We start from the raw sequence: 12,292 nt of genomic DNA, 5'->3' as shown, positions 1-12,292 counted from the left end.
TGTTTGTTTCAGGACCTTTGTTTATGGAGCAAAGCTGTCATACTTAAGAAGGGCCTTGGTAAACAGTGTGGGGCAGATTTTAAAAGCCCTACGCGTGTAAATCCAGGAGGATTTACGCGTGTAGGGGGGGTTACACGCGCCGGGCCTATTTTCAAAAGACCCGGCGGCGCATGTGAAGCCCCAGGACGCGTGTAAGTCCCAGGGATTTAAAAAAATGGGCAGTCCAGGGGTGGAGCAGGGGCATGGCCAGAGGCCTCTGCAAGGCCGCTGGGCCGGGGGATTGCGTGCCGGCAGTTGGCCGGCAGGCGTAACTTATTTTATTTATTTAGAATTTTTTGTACAGACAATCATTTGGAACATCTAATCGGTTTACAGCGAACAGTAATTCAGTAACAGGCTTTACAGAGAAAATAGCAAAATAGGGAATTCACACCAACGAGAAACCAGGAACTATATGAGGGGCTCAAACAAAGAAACCTAAGTAAAATTATATGAAGATTACAAAAAACATAAGTACAAGAGCATGAAGAAGATCTGGGCAGGATCTAAATAAATGAAATAAAGGTACATGGGGGTTGTTTTTCAGGCTGGGGGGCGGGACAGGTGGGGGGGGGGGAAGGAAAGTTCCCCCTGAGGCTGCTCTGATTTTGGAGCGGCCTTGGAGGGAACTGGGAAAGCCAGCTGGTTTTCCCGAGGGCTCGGCGCGCTGACCCATGATTTTATAACATGCGCGCGGCTGCGCGCGCATGTTATAAAATCGAGTGTACATTTGTGCGCGCTGGGTAGCACGCACAAATGTAGGCTGCGCGCGTACATTTTAAAATCTGCCCCTATGTGTGGTAGAATAAATAACTCATTCCTGTTTTGCTATTCTGGCCAAAGTTAATCATCTCTGTATTCCTCTGTTGGACTATTGTGAGCATCTAAATTGTGAAGTTAGAATTCGTAATTTGTTGCATAATAGTGAAACTTTTGGTATCTCTTACATGTCTTATCTTGTATTTTTTCATCCTCACACTTTGGAAAGCTATTCTTCAATTTGAACACATCAAATCAAATAAAATTGTTTTTTTGTTTTTGCTTTTTTTGATTACCAGAAATTTGTCTGTTAAATTATCCACCTGCTTGACTCTCTTGTCATTTTGTTCTCTGTCACTTTCTGCCCTTTTTTTTTTTTTTAAGAGCTATTTTTTATACAGGTCTACAAAGTTTTGATGGATGGTAATATTTTTGCCTTCCTGGTGTTACATTGATCATATGGAGCAATTTTTAAAACTGTGCATTATGATGAAAAATCCACCTGAGCTTTGTACCAGTTCTCAAAGACATGAAGCTCATATTTTTTCTTTGAAAATTGCCTAGTGAAAAATGTATCCACAGAGATTGACATGTGCTATTTCTACAGGTACATGCATAGTTTTGAAAATGTTAAACCAGGTACATGTCATTCTCTTCCCTGATCACATCCCTAGGAATGACTCTGCTCAATACGGGTAAAAGTATGCGCATTATGAGGCAATTCATACACTTTTACTCCATACAGGGTGGACAGTTTTCAAAAAGCCCTTTTACCTAGGTAAATAGCTATTTATATTGGCAAATGACTTTTGAAAATTACTCTCATAATTCTTGGTAAAGCTGTCAATAATGAATGTTTATATTCTCAGTAATAGTAATTCCCTTTTTTATTAATTGGCCAAAAGATCCTGAAAGATTCTATGATATAGTGCTGTATAACTGTCAGGATGGGTTTGTACCATTGTTAAATATTGCAGATTTTTAAAAAAGCAGAATTTAATATCTTTCAGGACAGGATGTTCTCTTAACGATTTCATTGCATGGTGCACTTTAAAATGTTCTATCTTAATAATCCATATATTATTTATAATGGTTTGAGGCAGAGGTGATGATTTGAACTTTGCTGGGTAGATCCTTAGTATGTGCTAATGCATTTATTTCATTGATTTTACTGCAGTAAACATTCGCTTAATTTTTTAGACCATTTTAATTTCTCTTCTTGGCATAACACATGCTAATGTGGGCAAGTGCATTCATTACTTTTTTTTTTAAATTTCATATTAAATTTTCCTTTCTCCATTATTTAGATTCATCTAAATAAATTTTTCATGCTGTGCTGTCACCCAGTGAGTAGTGTATTTTGCTTGATTGAGCTTGTTCTTGGACTTTGTTCTACCAAACTTGAGTATACCTTACTTGAAAAGAGACTATGAATCCCTGCCAGTTCTAAAATTACTGCCCAGTTTTATGCTGGGAATAATCACGGTGAAAGCTGTAGTACTTGAAATTTTAAATAGGAAAAATAAATTATCACTGTGTATCTTGCAAAGCTAGCAACTTATATGCCTTGAGTATGTAATGCGGGGTAAAGAGGAGGATCAATATACAGGCATATTTGGGACTTTAGGTCATACTACTGCCCTCATGAAAGTCCAGAAATGTCCAAGCAGTATCTATCTTTCACATCTTTAAGGTAGGAGCCATTATTTATATCTGTCATTTATTACAGATCATAAATTTATTTTGCTATATGGCACTATAGATTCATACTGCTGCATTTGAGGAATATTTTATTACTTTCATTGTTTGTCATTCTACCCTTTATTTTGAACTTTTGCTTTTGAGTTTTCTTTTATCTGTAATTATAATTGGAGGTGTTTACCAGCTTGTCAAGCTCATAGCAAAAGCCAGGATATCTCAAACCGCTGCACAGTAGTGTCTTAAAGTACTCTCTTGCTCCCTGCTATTTCAGTATTTAGAATGGGGGGCAGTAGTTGTGCAGTGTGAAAACATGAAGTAATGCAGCATACGCAGAATAGTTTGGGAGGTTAGTAGATTTGAAATGTGAGAGCAGGGGTAAAAGAAGATGCAGCAGATAGGACTGAGAGACTGACTCTAAAGAGCTCACAGTTTAAAAGTCACAAAAGTAGGATTGTCACAATAAGTACATTGTTTGTGTACCCCTGGCAAATGACACAAGGTTTTAGCCAATCTAGTCACTGCACCCATGATGATAAAAATAAAAGTGTGATACTTTCTCCATCTATGCATGTGTGAGCACACAAACTTGCATGTGCAAATACTCATGCATTGTCTTTTCTTCAGCTTTTGGAAGAGTTTTAAACATTCAATAAATGTATTGACTCACTATTTTGGTTTTGTCTTGTAAAATTGCTTTGAGACTAACAGGTTTCGTTTCCTTTGTTTTCTACATTATGAATTAATTCAGAGCAAACGGCCTGTGGGAATAAGGAGCCTTGGGACAGAAGGGATCCTTAGAAATTCTTTTTCACTCAGCGTTAAGCTCTGGAATTTATTGCCAGAGGATGTGCTTACAGCAGTTAGAGTAACTGGCTTTAAAAAAGATTTGGATAAGTTCCTAGAGGAAAATTCCATAACATAGGGAAGCAAGACGGAGGCTCACTGCTCCGAGCCCCCCTTTCCCCCCTGTACACAAAACACTTACAACTTTGTGACTTAAAAATGAGGCCGCAGTTTAACACCATAACCCGAGCCCGCAACTTGTTAATACAATACACCGAAACCGAGATCACCCTCCACCCCTCCGTTGTGCTCCTCTTCACTTACCACCGCGTCCCAATGGTAAGTCTACTTTGACCCCCCCCCCCCATAACTTACCCCGCCACGGCACCAGCGAGGGTAAGCATGCGGCCTGAGCATCGGCCCCCCCTTGCTCTTTAGGCCTTCCCGTGTAGCAGCCCCAAACTACACAGGCATTCCCCTCCCCCCTCCAATGTCCTTCACAATTGAATACAATACATTCCAACTTAGGGCTCGGGTTTTCCGCACAAACAAAGGCAAACTCTTTGCCTTTGTTCCCCCACTGCGGCCTTCTTAACGCGAATGCTGCTCTAATCCTTCCTCCAGGGCATTATTGAATAAGTCCATTCCAATTTCCGAAAGGTGCACTTCATCCCCCAAAAAGTACCCTCCCAGCTCCTCCCATGACCAATCATGCCTAACCCAAAATCCCTGGTAAACCAACCATTTTCCAATTTGTCGATTCTGCTTTTTTACTCCATTACACCATAACGGCTCTGCACAATGCTTAATCCGAATTATAACATCCGACCACCCGATTTTCGTATTTGGCATACTTAACATGATTTGTGCTAAATCTTTTCTCATAATTGCCACTAATTTGCGGCAAGACATTTTTCCAATGTCATTTCCCCCCAAATGAATGATCAAAATCCGTGGTGCACCCCAAATGTGAACCTTCCCTTGGAGGAAAGAAAGCAACTCCCCCCATGCCATTCCCCCTTTGCCAAACCATCGCACCCTCCATTGATCTGGATTCAGGTTTAAGTTTTCACCGTAAGGCCTCTTAGCGGCTCGCCGTCGAGCACGATGAAAATAAGAATGGCCCACGACCCAAGCACATTCTTGGATAGAGTCCACCCTGGCAATTTCTGCAAGGCAAAGCACGGATTTAGTAACAGGAATGTCCCGCAGTGCCCCTATATTGCCTATTTGCACACGTATGACCTGGAAACCGTAGACTTCCAACAGCCGAGCCTTTGAATCCCACTCGCCGACTATCCCAACTTCGCTAACGTAGTTGCTGCCCCAATTCTAAAAGAATGCGTCGAGTACCTTCCCACCTCCCACCCTAACCCTTCAATCACCCATTGTAACACACGGGTGAACTGAAAAATGTTAACGGCAAACCATCCTCATGCACCAAAAAGAAACCCCTTCTTGCTAACCTAACCCGTACAAAAACTTGTGCACTCAGCACTGGACACACCACCGCATCCTGCGCTCGCATCAGGGAAATCCAACATCCTCTGCCAGATTGATCCATTTTGGATTTCATAACGTAAAACTGGACTAACCGCTCGTACACCCACACATCTTGCACCCTCAAACCATGCCCATCTCCTTGTGCCTTGGACTTGGCAACTGATTCACTAATACGCAGGGCCCCGAAGAACGCAAACGCTACTCAAAACAACAAAACTTTGTATCTGGACTGGCACACCACTTCCAATTGTCCCGCCAATTTTAATAAGCCTTGGTACCGGATAGGTTTTCGCCGGTCTCCCGGTTGTTCATATCCCCTGCCCCAGCCCCTCAAGACTCGTCTGACTAGAAAACTATTCAGCGGATCTCCCCAACCCCTCAGTTTCTGAAAGAAGACGAAGCCTGCCAATTGACATTGAACCAACCCTAACGAGTAACCTGCCCCCTTTGCCCACAAAATAAACTGTACCACCTCTTCCTCGCTTACTGTCCCGCCCTCCCACCCCAGAGTCTGCAAGAAACGAACAACTGACAGGTAAGATTTCCATGTAGCCGGTGCCAATGATTGTCATATCAAGTCCCAGGTGTCATCCTGCCGAGCTGCCACAGGTTCTCTGGGAAGACCTCTCCTCGCGAACTCGCTTGAGGAGCCTCGGCCCTGAAGACGTCCCACTTGAAACGAGAAAGAGCATCGGCGTTCAAGTTACCCGGCACATGCCTTGCTCGAATAGTCACATTCCAGTGCATGCATAGAAAAACCATTTATACCTTTAAACATTTTGCTGTCTGTCTGTTCACCACCTGCACCACTCCTAAGTTGTCACACCACCAAACCATTCTTTTATTTTGCAGCTCCTTCCCCCAAATCGTCAATGCAACTATGATAGGAAAAAGCTCCAAGAATGTAATGTTTCTTGTCAACCCCTCCTCAACCCACCCGTCTGGCCATGCTTCCATGCACCGCCCCTGGAAATATAAACCAAAGCCGCATGATCCCGCTGCATCGGAATATAACTCCAAGTTCTTGTTCGAGACTTCTGTCTCTTGCATCATACAAACTCCATTAAATGAATCTTAAAAATCTTTCCCACACTGCCAGTTCTTCTTTCACTGCCCGAGTGACCCGGATGAAATGATGTCCTGCTTTTACTCCCACGGTCCGGGCGGACAGCCTACGAATGAAAGCTCGACCCATCGGTATGACTCGACAGGCAAAGTTCAGAGAACCTATTAGCGATTGCATCTGCCTCAAGGTCACTTTCTCCGAACCGCAAACCATCTGCACGACTTTCCGCAACTGGATGACTTTTTCAGCTGGCAAACGCGACACCATGTCCACTGAATCTAATTCAATGCCCAAAAAGGTTAGCCTGGTGACCGGCCTTTCGGTCTTATCTGAGCTATCGGCACTCCAGAGGACATAGCTACCTCCAAGAAACCGGTTAACTGCTGATGGCAGCTGCTGGACTTACTCGACCCGATGAACAAAAAAAGTCTAAGTAATGCTACATGCTCGAGCACTTATTATACTGTGTTGTCGCCCAGTGGAGGAAAGTGCTGAAGACCTCAAAAAACACGCACGAAACCACGCAACCCATAGGCAGACAACGATCAACGAAATAGCCCCCTTCAAAATAAACCCTAATAGGGGAAAACACCGCGGATGGATTGGTAACAACTGGAAAGCGGATTCGATGTCCGCCTTGGCTAGCAATGCTCCTGCCCCTGCACCTCGCACCAAGGCTATAGCCTCGTCAAACGAAGCATATTGTACCATGCACTCCCGTCGTGGTATAAAGTCATTCACCGATGAGCCTTCCGGGTGCGATAAATTCAGAATCAACCGGAACTTACTTGGTACCTTCTTCAGGATAACAGCTAATGGTGACAAATGCATCTTGTCAAAAGGCCGAGTCTCGAACGGCCCCACAATCCTCCCTAATAGTATTTCTGCCCTCAACTTTTCCCTCGCCACGTCCGCCAATCTATAAGCCGACCTGGTGTTTCTTGCTCTCCCCCCAGCCCCCACGTATGGGATGCTAAACCCCTCGCTAAACCCCTCCCTTAACAATGCCGCCACCGTTAAATTAGGATAACCCCGCAAACCCTCTACCAAGGCGGAGAGCTCTATCGGTGACTTGGCCTTTTGGTACATCACTTCAAAATTTGCTGCCCATGGTAAGGGCAGACTTCTGCCCTTGGGGGCATTTGGTGACCGGGTGTGCCCCGCCGCATGAAGAGTATGCATGCCTGAACTTGCATTCAGGGAACCCCAGGACATAAACTTATTCCCAGCCATTTTGTCTCTAAATTTCTCGTCGTAGTTGAGCCACGCCCAACCATCATAATCTCTGAAGGCTCCTAAAATGCCTTCCGCATAGGACAGCAGCGCTCCATATTGCGTGGCATCAAAATGACTAACTACGCTGGCTAGGCGTAGAAAACCCCTGACCCAATTAACAATATTCTTTGATATTTTTGGGCCTGTTCCTTCTCGTCTATTCTTCTTTTTGGCCGCCTTCTTGTCTTTCTTCCCCCCTCTCCTCTCTTCCAGCAACTTAAATACGTCCACAAATTTACGCCTGTGTATTTGTTTAACCAATTGCTTAGGTACCTCCTCCCACAGTTCCATAAGGGAAGCAAGAGCTATATGTCCCATGTCCTGTCAAGGACCTTCCCCCAGGGCTGAACTCCTGCCCGAACCCTTGCTGCTCGAACTAGTAGATGATGAAGAGGAACTAGAGGAACTGCTAATTCTTGATCTCTTCTTTTTCTTTGCCTGCCTACCGCTACTCCTCCCATCATAGCTTCCCGGCCTACCTGCTCCGATGCCCGAAGCACCGTTCTCCCTGGCTCCTGCTGCACCTCTGCTCAGCAGCTCACCTACCGGCCACCGCACTTCCATTGGTCCCTTCCTGGAGAGTTTGCGCCTCACCTTGAACTCCCGATCACGCCATGCCTCTTGACATGACGACCTTGGGACAACATCACCTCTGGTGTCTGAAAGAAATCCTCCTGCCCCATATTCCCTTTGTCGAACTGCTGATCCACTCCTCCCCTGTCCATCACCCCACGCCGCACCCCTAGGGGTGCCCTGCTCCCTGCTTTGTCCCTGTGTACCGTCCCCTACCCAATCCTCGCTCTGGAAAAATGTCTCCCCCGGTTGCTCGCTGCCCATCAATGGCCACCCCCCAAAACCCTCATAGCTCCCGCCTATCTCACTCGCGGTCCTTCGTGTCCCTCCAGACTCCTGTCCCAAGTAATGATTTATGATGTCAGCTACTACGGCCACTGGGATGCTGTGCTCCCTCCCCCGCAGGTCATTGGATGAGCCCCGGGGGGAGGGAGGGGCCCTGGCTACAGTGTCCCAACCCTGGCTGTGAAGCCCTGCTCAATGACTTTCTGTCCTGGCGGCCCTGTCCTGTACTGTCATGGGGTAGGTGCCTACCCTTATCTCTCCCCTCTTTATGTCGGGCACCCTTTCCCTTCCCTGCACTCGCAGCACTTGCTGACAGCTGCTGTACACCTAATAAGGCTATGTCCCGGCCCCTAACTCCCGGACTCCGCTCCCTGCTCCTCCAGACCTGCTGGATCGCCTGCACTTCCGAAGCGTCTGCAGGAGGGGCTGGCCTGCGCCTCTTCCCCGGTCCCAGAATTCGCTGCTGGGAGGTCCCATCGACTCCCCTCACTGCCGTTGCGCTCGGCCTGGAGGACACCTCGCTTGCCCCGAAATGATTCGTCGGGATGCCGCGCGTACGATCCCTGTCCGGGTCCCGATCGGAGGCGGCCAAAACAGGGGCAGTGTCCTCCATCAAGGAGGTGGAAGAGGGACGTGCCAGCGACACCAGGATTACCGGGACCTGGTAAGCCTCTGGCTCTGCTCCACTCTCGCCGGAATCGGAGGGAGGGGAAGGGCGCGCCCGGGTTATTTCTCCCGCCGAGAGGGGCGGGGGTCAAACCGGCCATGACGGCGGCAGCAGCAGGCAAGTCACCGCGTCTGTGGAGACTTACCACATCCCTGCTGGGGGGGTGCTCCGGACCACGGCCTCACTGCCGCCGGCCCGACGCAATCTGGTCAAAGGCGTCTCGGAGGTGCCTGTCACCGGCCTGGCTCTCGCTCTCCTCATATCCATCGCAGCGAACTCCTGACAGAAAAACAAAAACCCGACCGGCAAAAATAGGCTGTTAGGAACCAACAACCAAGCAATAAGCAGGATTCTGCTACTTGCTTCTCTGTTGATGCCTAACTGCCAACATTTCCCCCACTACAACCTAGTATAAGAGCCCCACAGCCAATGACAATGCAGCAATTCAAAATTATTGCTATTGCCAGTGCCTGCCTCCACCTATCCCTCTCCCCCAACCCCCACCCTCTCTATGCTCGCTGCCCCTTGTGCCCATGTTACTTGCAGCAGCGCAAGACGAGCCTGCACTGCTTACTATAAACTGCTATTATGTTTGGGTACTTGCCAGGTACTTGTGACTTGGATTGGCCACTGTTGGAAACAGGATGCTGGACTTGATGGACCCTTGGTCTGATCCAGCATGGCATTTCTTATGTTATGTTATGTCTTATGAAAATGAAGCAGCCTGTTGATGGTCAGATTGTGATGGTGGTGATAGTGTTATTTGAATCTTGGTATGTAATATGTTTATGCTCTGAATTCCTACAGTGTAGCACATACTACTAAATGTGCTTCTTTATATTTCTCTGGCTGTTTTGATACATTTTGTCAAAGCTAACAGTAAAGTTATTTTTAATTTTTGCAGTGTTTTTCTGAAAAACAAAAAAAAAATACTTGGCTTTATTTAGGTTCATATCATGCCCTACTGACTTTTGCGTTCCCTTGCTCGAATCCCAACATAAAAATCCTTTTAGATATACAAATATTTATTACTTTCATCTGTTATGACCTCATAAAGGTATCCAGTGAATGCTTCATTTGTATTACACTTTTACATTTGCATTGATGTATTATGTACTTACTATATGGTTAAGACCATTATTTCTGTTGCTCAAAACGTGAATTTATGCTTTTTTTTTTTTAATTCTCCTGCTCTTTCTTTGTAGTGGATCTCTTGGGGCTCTTAAAATGGCGATCAAATACAAACTTGCTACAGCAGAATTTAAGGCAGTTAATGAAAGTCGATGGTGGAGAAGTGGTGAAGGTAAAATCTGCAATGAAAATGTAAAACTCAGATTTGTTGTTGTTTTTTTTTTTTACTTGTCACCTTCTTTCTGCTCCTTTAGGCTTCTAGCTGAATGGGTACTATCCTCTATTAAAGCTATGGTGCCATGAGCTTTTAGTGTCGCTCTCGTGGAATTTGGTCCTTTACATGGGCCTGATTTTTAAAGCAATTTAAGTGCATAAAACATGGTTGTTATAAAATAGCCTGGGGTTAATTAAATTTAAAGGGTTGGGGTGGGGTTTTGTTTTTTATTTTTTTTTCCAGACAAAGAGAATGATAAATGTTTTGTGATCCGGGGAGTGGACCGAAATGGCCACCTCCAGACCCGAAAACGAAATGGGGACAAAAATTGTATACACACCCCTAATTTGCTCCATAAGAGACGCAGACGCCCGGGAACAGAGCTGGTTTAGCACACCATTTTTTTTTTTTAAATAATTTTCCCCCTCTGAATTCTAGGTGTGTCTTATGGTCAAGTGCGTCTAATGGAGCGAAAAATACGGTATATAGGGCCATTCATCAAAATGCGTTATGGTGTTAACACCCACGATAACGCCATAACTCATGTGTTAATGTCATTATGCATGCGATAGTAATGATATCGCATTGCGTGAATGTATATTTTTCATAGGGGCGGGATTGGGGAGGGCTTTGAGCACGATTAATGAAAATGAAGGGCATTTTCACACTGTGCGATAGCGTACCGCCCGCTTTTAATGCCGGAAATAACTACACCTTTTTTCCTGGCATTAAGTTGTGCGAAATGCTTGAAACGGCCATAACGCAATTTTGTGATAAAGATTGCAAATTGCATTTTGGCCATTTTTGGGCTTGGTGAGGGGAGAGTGGAGTGGAGTAGAAAAAGAGAGAGCGCCTCTAGTGAGACCTTCACAGTATTCAACTATCTATATCACTATTATCATATTATGCTAGACCGACTCGAAGATATTGGCATTGCGGGTATGGCCCTTGACCGGTTCCGTTCATTCCTTAGCAACAGATCATTCAAAGTTAAAATCAATAATAAACAGTCACATCCAATCAGATCCAACTTGGGTGTCCCACAGGGCTCTGCCCTCTCACCAACTTTGTTCAACATATACCTGCTTCCTCCTTACCAAGCTGAAAATCAAGCACTACATATATGCGGATGATATCCAAATTCTCATCCCTATTTTGGAATCATTACAAAAATCACTTATGTTTTGGGATAATTGCTTCAAAGAAATCAGTTCACTCCTCTTCCAAATGAACTTAGTTATCAACAAAGACAAGACTGAATTCCTAATCATCTCTCAAGATGAAAACCTCCAGTCCAATCAGACTATTTTTCACCAATATACTCAACCCCAAATTAACAACCTCTATCTAGCTAACTTCACATCAACAATACCAGATAACATCAAAAAGACCTCCCACGTAAGAGATTTAGGCACTCTCCTAGACAACCAGTTGAACCTCAAAAGGTTTGTCAACAATTCTACAAAAGAGTGCTTCTTCAAACTACAAGTCCTTAAAAAGCTTAAACCTCTGCTGCACTTTTATGATTTCCGATTAGTTCTACAAGCAATTATTCTCACTAAAATCGATTACTGTAACTCGTTATTGCTTGGGCTCCCGGCTATCACAATTAAGCCTCTACAGATGTTACAGAATTCAGCTGCCAGGATTCTAACCAACTCCAAAAAAAGGGACCACATCTCTCCTATTCTCTACAACCTTCACTGGCTCCCTATTAAATTTAGAATCCTCTACAAAGTGCTGACCATCATGCACAAAACTGTATACAATCTTGCACCAATCGATCTAACTTACCAAGTTCGCCCTAATAATCCCTCTAGACCATTGAGAAGAGCCTACCAAGGCACTCTCATAGTCCCTCAAGCTAGAACATCACTAAAAAACAGAGCCTTCTCTACGGCGGGTCCCACTCATTGGAACAATCTCCCACCGGACCTCAGACAGGACTCTTGCCCAATATCATTCAAGAAAAAATAAAAAACTTGGTTATTTAACCTTGCATTTCCTGAATCAGCTTTTTAACTTATCACATTCTTTCTATTTTGCAAGATGTTTAAACTCTATCTCATATCTCAATTTTCGTTAGCCCATGGTCCCTTTTAAAAGACCTTCAGATACCCTTCAGTCTTTTACTCCTTTTAATTCCTCTATGACTAGAAATATGTTTATCATGTGTTATGTATGCATGTCTATGTATGTATATATGTGTGTGTATGTGTATATATATATATATATATATATATATATATATATGTATGTGTTTATCATATATTACATGACTATGTATTGTAAATTG

General features: G+C 44.6%; 1 protein-coding gene across 5 annotated transcripts in view; it reads left to right on the top strand.

Annotated features, from left to right (window-relative positions):
- DOCK1 (dedicator of cytokinesis 1) overlaps nt 1-12,292 on the top strand; it is a 1,428,876-nt gene that overhangs the window by 265,915 nt on the left and 1,150,669 nt on the right. For all 5 annotated transcript variants that reach the window (XM_029610025.1, XM_029610029.1, XM_029610028.1 and 2 more), the window contains exon 19: nt 9,857-9,954. In XM_029610025.1, the coding sequence (XP_029465885.1) occupies nt 9,857-9,954 (98 nt within the window). The remainder of the gene's footprint in view (nt 1-9,856; nt 9,955-12,292) is intronic.

The sequence above is a fragment of the Rhinatrema bivittatum genome, chromosome 7 (assembly GCF_901001135.1).
Source record: "Rhinatrema bivittatum chromosome 7, aRhiBiv1.1, whole genome shotgun sequence".
NCBI classification, from domain to species: Eukaryota; Metazoa; Chordata; class Amphibia; order Gymnophiona; family Rhinatrematidae; genus Rhinatrema; species Rhinatrema bivittatum.
The sequence above is the reverse complement of the archived record's forward strand: the minus strand, read 5'-3'. Positions and strand labels throughout refer to the sequence as shown.